At 30.0% G+C, this 19,937-nt stretch overlaps 1 protein-coding gene across 2 annotated transcripts in view; it reads right to left on the bottom strand.

Annotated features, from left to right (window-relative positions):
* Positions 1 to 19,937, bottom strand: part of LOC145293092 (COP9 signalosome complex subunit 3-like) — a 66,754-nt gene that overhangs the window by 2,608 nt on the left and 44,209 nt on the right. For both annotated transcript variants that reach the window (XM_080139467.1, XM_080139468.1), the window contains exons 7-14: positions 17,695 to 17,799; positions 13,781 to 13,870; positions 13,583 to 13,633; positions 12,866 to 12,967; positions 7,462 to 7,533; positions 5,832 to 5,918; positions 3,621 to 3,734; positions 1,971 to 2,051 (exon numbers count right to left, since the gene is read on the bottom strand). In XM_080139467.1, the coding sequence (XP_079995593.1) occupies positions 1,971 to 2,051; positions 3,621 to 3,734; positions 5,832 to 5,918; positions 7,462 to 7,533; positions 12,866 to 12,967; positions 13,583 to 13,633; positions 13,781 to 13,870; positions 17,695 to 17,799 (702 nt within the window). The remainder of the gene's footprint in view (positions 1 to 1,970; positions 2,052 to 3,620; positions 3,735 to 5,831; positions 5,919 to 7,461; positions 7,534 to 12,865; positions 12,968 to 13,582; positions 13,634 to 13,780; positions 13,871 to 17,694; positions 17,800 to 19,937) is intronic.

The raw sequence follows: 19,937 nt of genomic DNA, 5'->3' as shown, positions 1-19,937 counted from the left end.
CTAGTGATTTTTGTGGTCTTACTTGTGATCAATTTTGTTTTCTTGAATGTTCTGATTTTGGTTGAGAATTTGTTTTATTGGTAACATTAGTTGATGATTTAATGGGATGATTCATTTTTGATAGGTTTTGTTTGATTTCATTTATAAATTTGGGCCAGTCATTTGGTCCCAATTGTAACAATTTGTTTATTAGTATTTCGTATTTGGAGTCTTGGTTAGTGATGTTGGATGATATACAACTTGAGTACATCTTTTCCTTCATGTATCCATCTACTATTTTCCTGGCTTCGAGGAAGGAAATGTTTTTAGTATGTTTTATTGACACTACTTCCTTTTCTTTCTTCCAGATTCTGCATGCTCTAGCATAAGCAAGATGGTTTTCTCCACAATTTGCACATTTGCAATCAAGATTGCAGTCATTGACAGTGTTCGTGTGTATAGTCTGATTCTCTTTTTTTATTGTAATTCTTTTAACGTTTATTACTCCTTGGTTTTTAAGTTTTTTGTTATCTCTTCAGTAGTGCACATTGAAGTCTTTCTATTTTACTTTTTACCTTTTTTGATATTTTATGTTGTGGAAAGTTTTCATTCCTAGGAGAAAAGTGGCATGTTTTTCTCTTTCCACTTCCACTAGTAGAGTTTTATTTTTTTAAAGTTTTTTTACATTTTTGGGGGTAACATATGCCGATATAATTTTATGTATAATAAACGGTGATAAGTCAGTTATTTTGGTTTCTTCGGTGGATTCCAATACAATAAATTTTGAGGATGTTTGATGTAATTCATTATCTGAACTATCAGAGTCGACGTGTTGGCGCTTGGAGTTTTTATATATAATATATATATATATATATATATATATTAAATTCTTTGTTTATGCTCCCCACCCACCTCGGAGTCCAATATTGGGGGATGTTAAGGGGGAAACCCATGCCAGGGCTACATAAACAGTATACATGTTCCAAATGGGAGCCGTGAGCACCCATAATCCTTTAGTTACACAATCCAAGTCATTTGTGGCAACTTCCAGCACTATACAGCCATGTCAGGACTTTAATCATTTGGAACATTTGACCCTAGCCACCACCTTCTAACACATGGAAAAGAGGGGGAAATATGTATATAGTTTATAGTGGTACAGGGTAGAACTGTATTTGTTACGGTTTAGAGGAAATTGATAGAAAAGTAGATGTGTAAGGGCTTGACGTAACTATCCGATTGATCAAATCGGGCCCCTCCGACCGCCCGTCTAGCCTTGTATGAGACCAAAGTGGAGTGTTGCAAGTGATATCTTTAATTTCCCTAGATATCAGTTGCTCAGCCACCAGGATCCTTTTCAGAGTCATTACGGGTCGCCACCCACGGCCAACAGCTCTCTGCAAGGGGACAGTGTGTATTCTAATGCCCCACCAACGGGGTTGGGGAGTAGGGAAGGGATAAAAAAAAAAAAAAAAAAAAAAAAAAAAAAAAAACAGGAGGGGAAGAGGAAAGGGTCTGTTTTTGCAGAACATAATTAAGTTTTCCAAAAGAGAATAAAAAACAAAAACAGAAGTTTAATGTAGGTGCATTTCGTCTCAGGAAGCCACTCGACAGCCTGATCTGGTGGCACCAGAATCAAAACATTAACATCTTCAGTCTAAGAGTCTATGAACCAAGCTATTTGGACTCTCTGAAATAGAGATTAAAACATTAAGTTAAAATGATCATAGCTTTAGCATGAAATCATAGATTGGATTTACGCCATGTTTCAGAACATGAATTCAAACATAAATGATAAAAAAAATTTAATTAATGGCTAAATATTATCAATGGAGTTGGAAATTATTTTAATAGTCCAAAATAAATTATTTTGCTTTAACTACGTATTGAATGTAGTTTTTTTTTCACAATTATATAATCTTCCCAACCTAGCGAAAATCTGTAACCAGAGAGAATATTTTTACTTGTGTATTAAAAAAAAAAATACTGACCTTTTGAACATATTGCGAATTGACTGTTATATCTTTATCCATTTCTTGTAACTTTTCATCTAATGCAATACATTTTTGCATCTGATAAAATAAAAACATGTAAAAAAAATTTTTTTAAATTAACTCAAATATGACAAAAACAAATAATTGTAATCCAATGTTGTTGACAACATGCATTCCAAGCTATCAACTGGTTTGCAGTTACATTTGAAACAACTTGGATGGACTAAAAAAAAAAAAAAAAATAAAAAATAAAACAGCGTTTATTAAGAACTAGTGGGGGGAGGGATAGCTTTACCCTGTGGTAAAATATGCTTAAATATGATATTGTAATTTGTCCATATTTCGGATATATTATTATAGTCATGATTTCAAAAATAAAACAAAAAGTATTTTGGTGCAATCAGCTAAAATCAAAACTGAAAGCAAAATTGTAGCATTCAAAGCTGGTGATGTTACCACTGTATCAACGTGACATGCATATGAACTGATTAAAAATTTAAAATAAACTAAGATGAACAAAATGTATTACGATTTTTTCAATTTGACCCCTTTTTGACCTTGTAAAAACTATTTTAACTGGCTAAAGATCCATGAAAGAACAGTTCATAAAAAATCCAAGCATTTGAAATCCCTAGCACCACTCTGCGATTTTCAATTTCAGAAGAGATAGTTTGAAAATATGGAGATAAACAGATATAGTGCCTTTTAGTTATTAGATTACACTTATCTAAAAAGCAAAAATACAGAAAAATATTTATGTACATATTCCAAAACTCAGGTAAATCACTGCCATATATTGGGTACAATATAATAATCAATAGAGAATTGATTATAATAATAAATACCAAACCTGCATAAATTAAATTAAAATATATTTAAGCGTATTTCATGACCTAGCGGCAATGCCAGGGCAAGCTGCTGATATTTTCAAAAATTATTGAGGAGTTTGTTTTGTTGGCAAATATTTTGTAAATCAATTTGTCTGCAAACAACAGATATGATTTCATCCAGAGATGCAACCCTGACGGGTACTACCACTTCTCCAAGTCAGAATGGAGCTGGAAGTAAGGGTAATGATTTCACACTCCTGCAGGGCTCTCAAATTGGATCCTTCAACAACATATGATCCTTACACACGAAAAACAAGATTGTGGTAGAAAGAGTCAGAATGGTTGATGACAGAGTTCAGAAGATGGAAAAGGAAAAAAAATTTTGCCTTTTCCAAGTAAAAACAATAAAAAAGTACTGGGAAATATTTTGTTGAGATGAACACAGTTTCAAAAAGCCTGAGGCAATTATGTACCATGCCGTGGTAAAATTTTAATGTTCATAAGAGAAGCAAAGATTAGTCGTCCTCTTAAATAATCTATCCCTACCCAAGTTCCACCATTACTGATCATGTCTCACCATCTACCATCTACCTAACACTTATTAGAGAGTGATCCTCAGGAATTGATAAGCAGTGATCCCCTAAGAAAAAAAATAAGTAAAAATAAATAAAAAGGTAAAATATGACGGGGCAAGTTAGTTTTCTTGCTTTCAAATAAAGCATCTGAAGGATGGTGTGAAAAAAAAATCTGTCGATAAAATCAAATCATGAGAATCCAATCATTGATTTTACCATGAAGAAAAAAAAAAGTATCTTACTTCAGTGTTGAGTTGCAGTAACATATGTGCACTGTTATATTTCTCTGGATTGTCATGGAACTCCACCATTCCATCTTTCTGGTTGATTGTGGCAAATATTTCACCATCTTCAATCTGAAAGAAAACATTAAACATTGATTAGAGGAGGAAAGTTCTCCGAAGTTCTGAACAAGTCTTCATTTGTTTCACACACAAAGAGTAAATAATTAGCATCTTTCATAGACAAAACATACAAAACTCCCAAGAGAAGGCCAAATGTGTTGCTAATTCTAACAAGATTAATGTATAAAATAAATATAGTGAGTAAAACAGTATCATCAATCTATTATTTTATGGCCAACAAACATTCTCTGGTCGTCAGAAAAACGAAAGACTGGCTGAAAAAGATATAATATTAATATACTTCGGGTCACCAGAGATCAAACACGCCAAGTATGCGGGGTTCCTCTCCATGAGTTAAAAAATTTACTTTCACCATGACTTAGGGAAAAATTTTTTTAAATTCAAGGAATGGTTACTGAGAAAAGTGCGAACAGACAAATAATTTTGGGATAGGCCCCTAGGGAGACACCCAGAGTTATCCTGGAAAATCCGTTCTGGCAAAATTAAAAATTTACTTTTATTATAACTAATGTTTGTGCAAGATTTATAAAAAAATAAAAATAAATAAATAAAAAAAAATCCAAGTCGTGATTATTGAACAAATGAACAGAAGTGAATTACTATGTCCAATCCCTTCTTTACCGGGAGACCAATTAGAAGTCTTTAATTCATATGTTATTGTTATGATAATATTGTAAGTACTTTTTGTCTGATCCATCATATCTAATAATGCTAATACGATATTTACTAAACAAAGCAAATATTTTTGTTTGCTACAACTACGGCATAATTGTACATCATTAACAATCTGTATTGCCACTTGATTTCATTTTAGTCTTTTTATTACAAGTTTGCACATGAATAAGAAAGGAAGTCAGTAGATTAGGTGAATAAGAACAATGAATGGAAAGAAGGGGGAGGGGGATTAAAAAGAATAAGTTCAGATGTGCTTACAGACTATGCATCGAAAATTGTTCCAATAAATGTCACTGGATTTACATCCTCCTTCTCAACTAATACAGAGTACATGCTTTTTGTTGTGTACAAGAGACCATTTGAAAATAATTTTAAATATGAATTTTCTTGCAAGATGCTTTTTTAAAAAATGGCATATTTTTTTTAAAAATGACGAGAACAAAAACATGGAGTTATTGCCTTCGTTATGCTAATTTTTTTTTTTTTTTACAAAGGAGTCACCACTTATCAAGGCCCAGAGGTCACTTGAGGATTAGGGTTGACAAGTGTACAGTAGTCAATGGGGCAATAGTGATCGTTAATAGTGGAAATTTGGTAAATTGGATGACTTAAGGTAAAGGCTTATCAAAAACTTGATCAAGTTGGACTTTAAGACAACCATATTGTAGCCAACTGAAAAGCAAGGAAACGGAAGAGAGTTCCATAGGCATGCAGTTCTAAGAAAGAAGTTTTGTTCATGGAATCTACGTTAAGATTTAGGTACAGATAAATTATTGGTAGTGGTTTCAACTCGACGAGTGTTTTACATGAAAGTTTGGCAAGTATAATAATAATATCTATGTTTGCTTTTTTTCTCTTCCTCTCCTCTTTTTCTTATATAATGTAATTTTCATCTTTTTTTTAATCATCATTTGATAAAAATTTGGTATAAAAAGAATATTTTTGAATTTGGTCTTAAGACTAGGCCTGATGACACTGTTTCTTTGTAAAGTCACAGCAAAAACATGTATGCACATATGCAGCTAATATTTGTATAAATAAAGATACTATATAATATCTATGTTGTGTTGAAACAAATATGAAAACGTTAACAGTAGATGCATTGATTTTTTGTTTTTTTTGTTCACTATGACTTTTTATATTCTAAACAACATGCAATTAAAGATTAATGCTGAAAATTTGACGATCTCATTTTAGAGGATGGAAATTTGTGCTTTCAATGACCAAAAAATTTGTTTTGATCACCAAACGAAGCATCTGCTTCGACATTGATACCAACAAAAATTTGTTTATGGAAATCAAAATTATTTCAAACTATAAAAAGAAAAGACAAATAAAACATTGTAAAATCGTTAGGAAAAAACATTTTTTTTAAATAAAAAGAATTAAGAATAAGGTACAAATAAAACATACCATACGCAATACATATTTTTCTGCTTCCGAAGGACTAGTTAACTGTACTCGACCAGCCATATCTGCTAGGGATAACGTCAAGAATGTCTGTCAAATAAATGGATCAAAACTTTCAGTTTATTATCACATATAAAAAAAAAAAGAAAATTAAAAAACCGATAAGTAATTAATTTTTTTTTTTTTTTTACATGCTAACAAACATTAAGAAATTGTGCAGGAAGGAGATATGGCATTCAAAATATTTTTAAAAGGTGCCAAAACTGTAATAAAAAAAATATCAAAATGTTTTCACTGATATTGGTGGAACTACAAGGGTTGTTCCAAAAGTAAAGCCTTCTATTTTTTTTTAGAGTTTTCAAAGACAGTGAAAGTTGAATTTTGAGAAGAAAAAAAACGAAAGTTTGAATTGTAACAAAAAGAAATATTTTCTGATTTCTGAAAATCTTTGGCGAATTTAGCAAAACTTAATTTTCGCTAATTGTCTTCAAAAACTGTTTTCATTAATAATTAATTTTCTACCTATCGTTTTTTGTAATTTTTGGATATGTTTATTACTGTGACACGACAATTCAGTAGATATTGGTTTCACTTGAAATTCAATATTTCATTTTTCGAATTTCACTGCAATAACAATTATTTTTTTAAAGGGAGATAACTAAACTTTCAAAATTATTTCTTTCGCAAACTAGTATTTTATTAACAGAATAAATAAAAGATTAGTTTCCTTGTGTTTTTTTACAAAGGACTCACCATTCATCAAGGTCCACAGACCACTCGAGGATAAGAGTTAATAAGTGTATGGTATCCGGACAACAGTATAGTAATCGTTAGCTGTGAGAATTTGGTGTAATTTGATTATTTAAGTGAATACCTCAGCAAGAACTTGTTTAAATTGGACTTAAAGACGATCCATATTGTAGTCAGTTAGAAAGCAGGCCAGCAGGCAGGCAGTTAATTAACAGACTATCTGTAACTACCCAGCGTTGCTCAGGAATCTTTTTACATCCATTTTTTTTTTTTTTTAAATTCTGCTGTTTATTTCTCAAATTATTCTTTTTAAAATAAAATTATGAAAGTTAAATTTAATTGTTTATGACATCGTTTGGCTATTAAATTATTAAATTAATCAAATATGGTAATGTTATTTTTATTTCCAGTTATAAAATTATTGAATATAAATATTTTTAAACTTTCAATCCTTTAATACATGACGATTTGCTAAAAATCTTTCATGACTTTTTAGTCAACAGTTTAAATACTTCTAAATTCTTTTCAAATTCTGAAGGGTTACAACGTAATACATTTTGTTTTCAACTGTTAACAAAAATGAAAATTACTTAAGACACCGATATACACAGTGGCAGATTTAATTTTGTAATTCTTTCAAAATTTTTTTTTTTTTTAAGTTCATTTTATAGAATTGCATTCATAGGAAATAAAATTAATAATGTACAAATCACATTATGCATAATGAACATAAAATGACTGAAAAATTATCACTTATGGTGGAGATCATTTGATCATGGATCAGATTAACTGATAATTACCAAACACAAAATTCAAGTTAAATATTTGAAGATGGATTAATAAATAATCAATGAATGAAAGAATATTTGAGACATTTTCTTACCTTTGTTAATCTTTGAATATTTTTCTTATAAAGGGAAATAATACATTGTTTCACAAGACCCATATTGTTGTCCTACAAGATTTTAAAGACATAAGTTTTGTTTATACTTTGTTAAAAAACAAAAAATTTGAAAACAAAACAGTCATCATACAAGTCTAATTTTGTTAAAGAGAAAGCAAAAATTTTAATCAAAGTAGAAAAAAGAAAATTGTAAGGAAGTATATATTATCGCGGGATATTCATTATCAATTCACCTCCCACTTCTTTTTGAAAGTAAATTTTCAGTTTCAGTCACTACTACCACACAACTCCATTTAGTTATTTTATGTTATATTTATTTTTTTTACACAGACAAAAAAGTTTCTAAAAAATTCGAAAACGTCTGCCATCGTTTTCTAAATGATATGAAAAAGGCAAAATGAGAAAATGTTATTTCCCATAAAAAAGAAAAAATAAACTTTGATACACTGGGTAAAGTCAGTTGAACAGTCTATGAAATATGTTAACAGAACAAAATGCTTTGGGCTCTAAAGTTCTCCAATTTTGTATCTCAGTTATATCAGCATTGCCAGGAGGGAGATAACACCACATGAAATCAAGGACGAAAAAGGAACAACAGTAGTTTTATATTCTTTGTCTGAATTAATGTATTTTATTTGAATAGATTTTGTCTTCTCACTACAATAAATAAAATGGAAAAAAAAATACATTTCTATAAAAGTTGAAAACTCAAATAACTAAAACTTAATACAAATAAGTATTAAAAACAAAAAATTTTTACTATTTATATAAAACCCTTTTATGTAGGTACAATGATTTTTGGAAAACAAAGAATATTACCAAATTTTTTTATAGCTCAATTATGCCCGTTCAGTGTTGGAAATTTAAAAAAAAAACTGTCCTGTGCACTATTGGACCAACTGTATGTAAGCCTATTTTTACAGTGTAAAACTAAAAACGCTTCAAACAAGTGAAAAAGTCCTACAGGTCATCTTGAGTGAATGAAAATTAATCATAAAGAAACAATAATTATTAAATTAAACCAACCAAAACATTGTGCAAAATCCAATTACTCCTTAAAAAAGCTTGTAAAATGACAAAGAAATTAAATTTTGTTCATATAAGATTGATTTTTTAAAAAAATTGAATCTTAATGATTCATAGTACGTTAAGTTTGTTAACAAAATGCTAGTCCACCACCTTAGAAAAGCTGAATTTTTTTTTTCTGACAGCCAGTATGGATTTAGGCAAACGCGTTCTACTACAAACATCCAAACAATCATCTCTGAACGCATATTCCATGCACTGTACAAAGAGGAAGTTAGAGAAATAGCCCTTGATACATCCAAACCATTTGACAAGGTCTGGTATGAAGATATTCTCGTGAAAATTAAATCGTATGGTATTACTGGATGAATACTTAATATAATCAGATCCTTCTTAGATGAGAGAAAAATCCAGGTTATCCTCGATGGGCGTAGACCCAAACATGACATTAATATGGATGCGACTCACTATACCTCTTTAATTAGTAATACACACGGACGAAAAAACGCTTTGGATAATCACAGATTTCAAGGTAGTTCTACTAAAATAGCCATATTTTTTAAACCAAAGCACTTCAAGTCTTCAAATTACTACTGTTTTGTTTGGAAATGAATATACTTTCAAATGAATTAATAAATATGAATGTACATTATATATTTTAAGAGTTTTAAGCAAATAAAGTGATAAAAATGTGAATGTCATAAAATGGCGTTTTCGGTAAGGTTTTGTAATGACCCCCCGTTTTCTAAAGGTCCGTACCGTGATTTTATGAAGAATTTCGTCATGAAATTTGGGAACCAATCAGTAGAGGTGTTAATCTTAATTCTGTCAAGTGTCCGAAATATTTTTGACCATTTCTTTTTTTGTTGTGTTAAAAATAAGACTTTAATATGACTAGTATAGAACATTTTGAAAAAAAAATTCTTCGGACACCCAGTAGTAAGTAAATCAATCTTTTTACTATCTTTATCAATTAAAAGTATTATTTTATGTTGAGTAGGACCGCGGTAATTGATAATTTAAAAGGACCTACCCGAAAAAAAAATTGTTTCTATTTCTCGAATTTGGTCAAATGAAGTTAGTATTACTAGCAGGAGCAGCAGCTCCAGCCTGTAGAATCAGCCATAGCACAGCACAGTGTATAAACAACACGCGTTCTTTAATTTTTATTCAAGAACGAATTAAGAAAAACATGAAAATATGAATATAAATGTTCTTATATGTTTAATTAGAGCTATTTTGTTATCAGAATAACATTAGTTTAGAACTATTCGGTTTTCAGAATGTATAATAACAACAATCCCAACCAATTCGGCATTATGAATCTGTAGCAGTGTCAGAATCTTTGGGAAAAAAAAAAAAAAAAAAAAAAAAAAAAAAAAAAAATCGCCATTGCAAATTTGACACCCCTAAGACAAAACTGCGAATGAAATATAAAAAATCGTAATTTCTGTTTTTAAAGTGGGTTTTTTATTTTATTTATGGAATATACTTCCAAAATAAACTATTAAAGTTGTTTCAAACATAATAAAAATATTATTTCTTATTTGTTAAAAAACTGTTGACAAAATATCCGCTCGCGGTGATTGAATACGCGGACATTCATTGAATCTGTTGCAATTTCTCACATTTCTCGTCAAATTTAAAAACATGGTTAAAAAAACAAAATAAACTTTTGTAGATTGCATGCACTTTTATTCTTTAAATTAGTTTTGAACAGCGAATTAAAACAATGTTTTACTGCGAACAGCCACAAATGTTTTTTTTCAAAATCAAAATAAGTATCAATCTCGTTTATACATAGATTCGAAAAAGTTGTCAAAAAACAAATATATAACAAATAAATGTTATCAAAGGCAAGATAAGTTACTTTTCTACCTAACTGGATAATTTTCTAGTGTTTTTATTTAATGTAACATGTTTATTCAGCTCGAAAAACGTACAGTGTTTACCGATGTATTGGAAAATTAAAAATGGCGCCCGGCCCGACTCTCTTTGACACGGTAAGTTTGAGAAAAGGAGTTAAAAATAAAAAAAACTATACAAAATACTGTTAAAAACTCACCGAATATATGTCAGCCTATGTCACATGTCACGGTAACATATATTGAGCGAGTTTCTAGCAGTATTTTGTCTACTTTTTTATTTTTAACTCTTTTCCACAAACTTACCGTTTCAAGAGTCGGGCGCCATTTTAAATTTTCCAATACATCGGTAACCACTGTTTTCAAGCTGAATAAACATGTTACATTAAATAAAAACACTAAAAAATTATCCAGTTATGTAGAAAAGTAACTTGCTTTTGATAACATTTATTTGTTATATATTTGTTTTTTGACAACTTTTTCGAATCTATGTGTATAGTAATGCAAACCCTCAAAATCTATATCAATATTCTTGAAATTTTAAAAGAAAACACATCAAACTACAATTAGGAAGCTTTTTATTTCGTTATTTTTTTTTCTACTTATTAAGCGAAAGATATTTTTACAACCTGCTCCAGCGTAGTATAAACGGCCTATGGAATTAACACCTTCAACCTCGAAAATAGAAATCAACAAATTTATGGAATTTTCTTTGAAATTTCGCAACGAAGTTTTTTATTAAATTAAAACTAAATATAACATTTTCTGACTTATTTACCTGTCGAATACACACACACATATATATGTATATATATATATATCTTTCTGTAAAATATTTATTTGAAATGGAAACGGCATTTTGCAGTTAGGACAACAAAACAAAAATGAAGTAACGGTTCGTATTCCTAAAACACTCTTTAACCCTAACAATAACACTTAGTTCGAGTGGCAAGCCCCCCTCCCAAATAAAATACCTTTGTAAGCCACATACAAGCATCTAAAACAAACAAACAAAAAATAGATCCTTCCTTAAAGAAAGATACACATGAAAATAAATTGGTTAACTGTCCTAAAATGCTAGAATGGCCAGGAAATGGTGAATTATTTTACATTAAATTTTTGTGAAACTAACCGCTCCCCCCTCTAATAGTTTTTGTTAGCTTTGTCTCTGTCAAGTTTTCAGTATGTTCACACATAATTTTCCTTAGCCCCTACAATTAATTTAAAGTCCGAATGGCAACCCTCCCCATATTCTCATTGCATAGAAACCCTCTTAAAACTACACATAATCATCTTAAAAAAAAAAAAAAAAAAAAAAAAAAAAAAACCAGTTAACTGCCCTAAAATGCTAGAATGACCTATATTAGGAAATCATTTTACATTCAATTCTAAAATAATTTGTTTATCTTTCATTAAAGTTTTTCATGGCATTTTATACATAATTTCCTAAAAAGGTAGAATCACATTTTGGAGGGGTGGTCAGAAGGAGTTGAGTGGGGTTAAACAGAAGGTGTTAATCTACAATAATACCAAAGAAATATTGCAATATATTCATTTTTAAATGGTCTTATGTTTAGATTTAAGTTTTTTGTACATAAAGCACATTACAATTCAACTTTGAGTTCTCCAACTTTTCTGTTTATGGATACATGGCATTTTTAAGGAATTGCTGCATATTTATGCACATTTACTGCAGATTATTTGGAAACCATAAACTTTGGGAGATTTTCAGTTGCATATTCTGATTCCTTGTACAAAAATACACTTATATGGTAAATTTCATTTCTTAGTCTTGTGTTTTAACAAAGATATGACATTTTTACTGAAAAAGTAGTGTAAAAAATGTGACGAAACGCATATGGTCTTAAAGAGGGAAAAATATCCCCGTGTGAGGCACAAAAATAGCCATAACTTCCTTAATTTTTATCAGATTTTAAAAATTTAAAAAGATTCTTTCTTAGCTCATCAAGCTCTTTCTATGCATACCAATATTGAAATATTTCAAGCTATTTCAATTTTTTCATGTGTATTGCTACTTTAATCTATTTTCTTACATCTCATGACAACTTTTCAAATTTCATAAAAATTTGTACAGTACTTTGTTTTTTCAGTTATCTATAGTTACATTTATTTTCACAGGAGAGTTCTACTGCTTTTGCTCTCCTTAAAAAATAAAATCCAATCTTTGCTGTAAATTTCATAAAAGTAGTGTTTCTTTCAACAGATGTACAAACAAGCACAGGTATTCATCTTTATTATCTATAAGATATTTTGTAGTTGAATATCTCATTTTTATGAGATTACTATAATCAAAATTTTAAAAATGTTGGTAACATTTTTAATGTCAATTAGAAGAGTAGCTATTAATGCGAGTTACATTTTCATAAAAACTGCAAACTACTTAGATAAATGTTGCAATATCACCTGGATAAAAAAAAAACAAAAAAAAAACAGGAAATTTAAATTACAAATCAACTAAAATGGCTGTTTACCTTGTTAAATACTTCTGAATGTTTGTTTACGTTCATGCGAAGATCATTAGGATCATTTGTTGAATAGGATGTGGCTAAATCATAATACGGCTGACATAAAGGCTGAAAGAAAAAAATATGGTTGACAGATTTTGCAAAAAAAAAAAAAAAAAAAAAAAAAAAAGATGGCTGACAAAGGTTGAAAAAAAAAAAAAATAGTATGGCTGACAAAGGTTGAAAAAAAATAAATAATATGACTTATAAAGGTTAAAAAAAATAAATATGGCTGAAATGAAAATTAAAATAATATGGCTAATACAAAGGTTAAAAAAAAATGCGCAAGTCATAATGGAAACTTTGTGTGTGCAATTTATTGCACAGGTCATGATCGTCAACTTATTGTCAAATTAAATTCAATACTTGATTTTGATATTGATCATAGTGTCAATAATGAACATATCCAAAAATTACGAAAAACGATAAAGTAGAAAATAGCTTTCAAAGACAGGGAAAATTAAATTTTGTAAAACACTGAAAATCTTTGACCAATTTAGCAAAATTTTATTTTCCCTAATTAACTTCAAAAACTTTTTCCATTAATAATTAATTTTCTATCTTATCGCTTGTGTAATTTTTGGATATTTTCATAACTGTGACATGACAATTCAATATTTCAATTTTTGCTACAATAATGAAGAACCGAAAATGTAATATTAGTTGAAAGAAAAGCATTCTTACCTTAATATATTTTCCAACAACTTGTGAGGTATATTTTGGAAGTGCTGGAATCTACAGAAAAGAAAAAAAAATTTTTTTTTTTTTTTAAAGAAAAATCAATTAACATGAACCGATTTGCTTTTCAAACTGAACATTTAATCCAACAAACTTGAGAAAAAATTGCAGAAAATAAATGAATGGAATTTGCAGTTTTCTTACTTTTCCGTGAAGAATTAGTGCTACCAATATGTATTTCTTATAAGCTTCCATCATAATATGACTAACAGCCATACTGGGGGTTGTGATTGCCTGAAAAAAACGGAATGGCAAAGATTACACACAAAATTATGCGTTTTTTTATAAGGAAAATAAAAGAAAGACTTTTTTCTTATGAATTAATCAATTTCATGTTGAGATTTTCCTTTTGAAATTATTAATATATCCTCGGCCCCCAACATCAACAAAGATTAGACCATTGCTGTAATGATCTGGTCCATGTTGATTGCGTTGTAATGCTGGTTCTGTGCAGTTCCAGGAGGTCCACCCTCTTAGGTTTTGTCTTGTCTCTTTGAGGAGTTAGTTTATTGCTAATCACTTGAGGCACCCTTACTAGGGAATGCCGATGAGGCTGCTAAGGCACTTTTTACAGGTCAAAGTGTCATTTTCCAACCCTAGTGTCACAGCTCTATAATCCTAGGTAATCTATCAAATACTGCTGCCTCTGCTCGTATGAACTTTAACAGAAATTAAATAAAAGTTTGGGGTTTTTTTTTGTTTTTTTTTTAGTTATAATTAACCTCTAGGTTATTACATTAGGGAATAACAAATTTGCTTCTTTTAGATTTAAGATATTTGCTAATATAAGGTTGGTGCAAAAACAATATCGTTTTTTTTCACATGTTACTTTTATATATGATTTCTGAATTAATTCATTGATATGTGTATATAGCCATGTTATATATCATTTTGAAGCACGTTTTTTGCTCTATCGAATTATTTTATTCGTTACCATTCTCAATCTCTTCATTTTTTTGCAGGTTTTTCAACAGCACGGACAAAATTCAAATCCGCACGCTTTTCTTATTCCAGTTCAAACTAGGCTGAAAAGCTGTTGAGACAGCTCGTGATATCAATGATGCGTTTGGCCCAGGAATCACTAACGAACGTATAGCACAACGGTGGTTCAAGAAATTTTGCAATGGTGACAAGAGTCTCGAAGATGAAGATGGTTGTGGCCTGCCGACTGCAGTTGATAATGAACATTTGAAAGCTTTAATTGAAGCCGATCCTCACAAAACCACACAAGAAGTTGCTGTTGAACTCAAGGTCTACTACCTAACAGTTGTTCGCCACTTAAAGCAAATAAGTCAAAAAAGTTGGATAAATGGGTGCCGCATGAATTGAACAATAATAAAAAAAAATGTCGTTTTGAGGTGTCTTCTATGCTCCTTCTGTGCAACAAGCAACAAAAATGACATTTCTCGAGTGGATTGTGATGTGTGAAGTGGATCCTCTACGACAACAGGCGATGCTCAGGACAGTGATTGAATGCCAGAGAAACTCCACAACACTTCCCCGAAGCCGAACTTGCACAAAAAAAAAAAAAAAAAAAAAAAAAAAAGACTGCCTCATCCGCCATATTCATCGGACCTCTCGCCCACCGATTATCACTTTCAATCATCTCGACAACTTCCTGTGCAAAAAATGCTTCAAAAGCCGATGTGATGCCGAATCAGCCTTCAATGACTTCATTGCTTCCAGAACTCCAGATTTTTATGCTAATTGGATAACTAAACTTGTTTCTGTTTTTTTTTTTTTTTTGTTTTTTTTTTACAAAGGCATCACCACATTATCAAGGCCCAGAGGCCACTCAAGGATAAGGGTTAAAGAGTGTACAGTAGAAATTGGTCAATATAGTAATCATTAGTAATGAAAATTTGGTAAATTTAATAACTTATATGGAACGGCTCATCAAGAACTTATTTACTTTAGACTTGAACACAACCATATTGTAGTCAGCCGGAAAGCAGGAAAACGGAAGACAATTCCACAGGCATGCAGTTCTAAGAAAGAAGCTTTGTTCATGGAATCTACGTTTAGGTTTAGGCACAGATAAAGAGTGGGGGAAATTATTGATAGTGTTTACAGCTAGACGAGTGTTTCTTGTGAAAGTTTGGCGAGGGGGGACCATAGATTGAAGCTCAGTTGAACACTTTCCATGAAAATGTGTTGGAAAAAATGTGTTGATTCTAATGGTTCTTATTTCAATTAATAAAGTTTATTATGGAGGGAGTTATGATCTTTTGAAATTGAATGTCAAAAACCATTTTTGCACCATCCAAACAAAATAGCGACTTTCTAAAATGATCATTAATTAAATTAATTTAAATTCATCAGAAATTAAAATTTTAAAGAAAAAATAAAGATTCTGTAAATCATTTCCATTTTAGCAGTAAAAAAATTATGAAAGATTTTTCTCTTAGATAAAAAAAAAATCTGACAATTTAAATTTTGCAAATAAAAATTTTTTTTTTTTTTTTTTCAGTGATTACTGATTTGGTTTCATAAAGAAAAAATTTCAACCCTATTACAATTACAAGAAATCTGAAAGAAATTTAGAGTACATTTTCTGAATTACAATTTTTTTTTAATATTTTTATTTTTTAATACAAAATATATATTGTTTTTTTCTTTTTTAAGTTCTATATATTATTTTGTTTTTAAAATACAATTTTTCTGCATAAAATACACTGTTTGTTGGTGCTGACCTCTTTTCAATCGCTGCTTGAGAAAGACATTTAAGCTATAGTGCTTTGATTTGTTTTAAAATATGATATAAACTCTGAGGACAAAGAAAAAAGATGCTATATTTTACAGGTACATCTCTTCATTTTAATCTTTTAAATATGATACAGTTTCACTTTTTTGTTTTTTTTTTGTCTATATACAAAATACCTTTGGTTTTTTTTTTTGAATGGATGCTTAAGGGCAATATATGTTATAAAAAATCTTTTTTTTTTACAAGTTTAAAATACAATTAATATACATTTTATTTTGTTAAATACAAAATATGATAGTTTAATGCATTTTTTTAAATGATGTAATTATATTTAACCATTTCTCAATCAATGACAATGTGATTTTACAATACCATCATTGGTCAAAGCTTTAAAGATTACTTTATTTTTTCTACTTGAAAACTGGTTGTTCCAGAAATAACAAAATAAAAGCAAGAGTTTCTTGGGTTCTCACATTTTCTCAGCCAACACTTATATACCATTGTTCCTGCTAATATAGTCATTCCGAGGCCGAATCAAAATTTCACTATTGTTTCAGATGAGATGACGAAAGTGATGATGGCAATAAGAACTCAAGAACACCTAATGTTTTTCTTTGATTCTTTGGATTATTGTTTTCATCTTGAGCATTATTTTCATGTTTCAGATCTTCAGGTCTATCTTGTCAGATTCAGGAATCTTTCCTGTTAAACTCTGGAACATGCATGAAATTTTAAACAAAACCGTTTGTTTTGTCCATAAGAGTAACATGTTCTTGTTCTGTCAGCCATGATTGGAATGATTGGATGGAATTCTTAATTCACAATTCGATTCTAAAAAACATTTCACTTCAAACTGAATTTTACTAAGCATTTTTTTGTTACGCTGTGGGTCTTTGCGAAACATTGTGAAAATAACACTAAAGATGAGAACAGTAGTCCAAAAAATCCGAATTGTAAATACATATCTAAAAAATCCATGAGGACACCTAATTTTCTGTTTATATTTTTTTAAATTTAAGTTGTAGAATTTTATTTTTATATTATTAACAAGTCACATCATACAAAGGCACATCATGGCTCAATGGACAGAGTGTCAGTAGAATAGTGAAGAGTATTATGAGAAGATTGAATGAAATGATTAAAATTTTATTACTTTTGATACCAGTTTATGACAAGCTTTTATTGATACTAGATTTGAAGATGACCTTATGGTAGCCCTAAAACAGACAATCTTGTTTCACGGATAAAAAGGTTTTGCAAAGAAATTCAGCCAATTTTTAAAAAGAAAATAAATGGGGGGGGGGTAACAAATTCAAAAGCAACAAAATAAATGATAGAAATGTAATAAACTCACCACTTCAAAAAAATAGAGAGCTCTGTCATAGTTTTTCAGCGCTGTATAAATCATTCCTCCATAATAATAATAAAGCAAGAAATCTTTCGCATCATAATGACCACTCTTCAAAGAAAAAAATAGAAACAATTTGAATGAAATGTTTACAATCTGGTTTGTTAATTAAAAAAAATCTCTTAATAAAAAAACAAATTGGGGAATGCTTTCTACATTTTTTCATTTGTATTGTTATTTGTTTCATTAAACTTATCTATTTATCTACTTATATATATACTAGCAGAGCTACTCAGCATCTCCCGGGCCCATATAAGAAAAGAAAATAAAGTTGCATTTGACTACACTTGTTAAATGATTTTTGTTTTAATTTAACTATTTTTAATGTATAATAATTTATATCAGTTTGAAAAAAAAAAAAAAAAAATCCACTGATGTTGGCCCACTCCTACGAATTCGGAATAGGGGCATGTGAGCAAGAAAAAAAAAAGTTTTAAGTGGTTACGATAATGGAAATTTTATCGTTACGTTCAACGAATTTTATCCCGTTGCATGACAGAGTTCTAAAAGAAATTTAATAACAAATAAAGAGACCAAGGTAAACTGGTATGAGATTTTATCAAAAAGAAAAATAGAAAAGGAAAGAATGATAGAAAAGGAAATGTATAGTTCGACTGGGCTGTCAAATCAGTCCCTCTGGCAGTTCTTAAAGAACTCTTAACAATTATATTTTTACAAAAAAAATTCGGCATGGTTGGAACACAGCAACACCTCTTACCCTTTTTTGTGTTATTCAATGCAGAATTGAGATGCATAAATCATTAGCAGTTTCCAATTGAGTTTATCTGACTTCTCACCACTAGAAATAAATCGATGGAGGATCCGTTACCAAAATTTATTTCTTTTACTTTGCTTTTTTTCACGACATATCAACCCTTTCTTGTGTTATTTTACATCGAATTAATATTCATCCGGAAATAACAGATATTATTTTATCAAATAAAATAGTAATTCCAACTGTTGTCATGGGAAATTGAAAGACTGTTTCGCTTGTTTCTCGAATTTATAATTTTATCTGATTTCGATTCCGTTCAGGATTTGTTTGGTAAGTTTAATAATCTCGATAAATATTACTTTCTTCTTGTATTTCAAACGTTGCAAAACCGCTCTGGTTCTTTCAGTTCGTCGCAACACCACTCTGGTGTAATTCAGTTCAACTCAACACCGCTCTGGTGCTTTTATTGTCCTGCCAGTCTCTGGTGTTTTTTTTGTTTGTTTTTTTTCTTCCCAGCTTCTGCTGATTTCACTCTTTTTAAAATGGCGCGCTCAATGTTTGAGCCAATCGAATCCCACGTGCGTGACACAGCAAAAAGTAGTAGAACGAGATACACCAAGAGAGGGGGAGAAAGAGAAAAGAAAATACACCAATTAGAGGGGGAAAAGGAAGGGGATGGAGAGAGTAGAAAGACTAATAGCAGGAAAAAAGGAAGGGGAGGTAAATAGAGAAAAAGGAAAATAAAATTTCTACAACAATATGAATTATGTAAATAAAATTTCTACAACAATATGATTAATGTAAATAATAATATTCATGCATTTAATAGCAATCTGATCTTTAAATCAACTGCCAATAAAAAAATTCCTTCTAATTATTTGTTTGGAGCCAAGTAAATAATACAAAGTACAAAACAAAAAATATTTAAAAAAAAAAAAATAAATAATAATAATATTTTAACCCTGTTAAACGTAAAAGCTAACCAAAAAAATTTTTTTTTAATTAAAAAAGTTAAAAAATAAAACGAAACATTTGTCCTAAGGTGGGCATGAACACGAACACAAAAACAAATATTTCTCAATTGATGTCCTAACCCATTGGGCCACAGTGACAGTCATACTATGATCTTGCAAACTTATATACTTGACGTATCAGAGAGGTGAAGCAGTTCACAAATCATTTAGAAAAAGATGATTTTACGTATCCCCCATCAGATTCTGCGGTCATTAAAATAGAAAAAAAATTGAATATTTTGTTCTAAATTTCACATATTATGCATCAGAGTCCCTGTCCTTTAAGACAGTACCAGAATCATTCTTATCCAATTTGGATTTTTAAAGTTTTTTTTACATGCATATATACATTCACACTAACAGACATCTCTCCTTTATAGAATAGAAGAAGGTACTTTGTATGTGCGATTTCTTTCCTTATGTACTCCAAAACAGCTGGGATGATTTATTTCAAATTTACA

Source organism: Euprymna scolopes, chromosome 14, assembly GCF_053919585.1.
Source record: "Euprymna scolopes isolate OS-2025 chromosome 14, ASM5391958v1, whole genome shotgun sequence".
Lineage (NCBI taxonomy): Eukaryota > Metazoa > Mollusca > Cephalopoda > Sepiida > Sepiolidae > Euprymna > Euprymna scolopes.
Note: the sequence above shows the minus strand (reverse complement) of the source record. Positions and strands in the feature narration are given on the sequence as shown.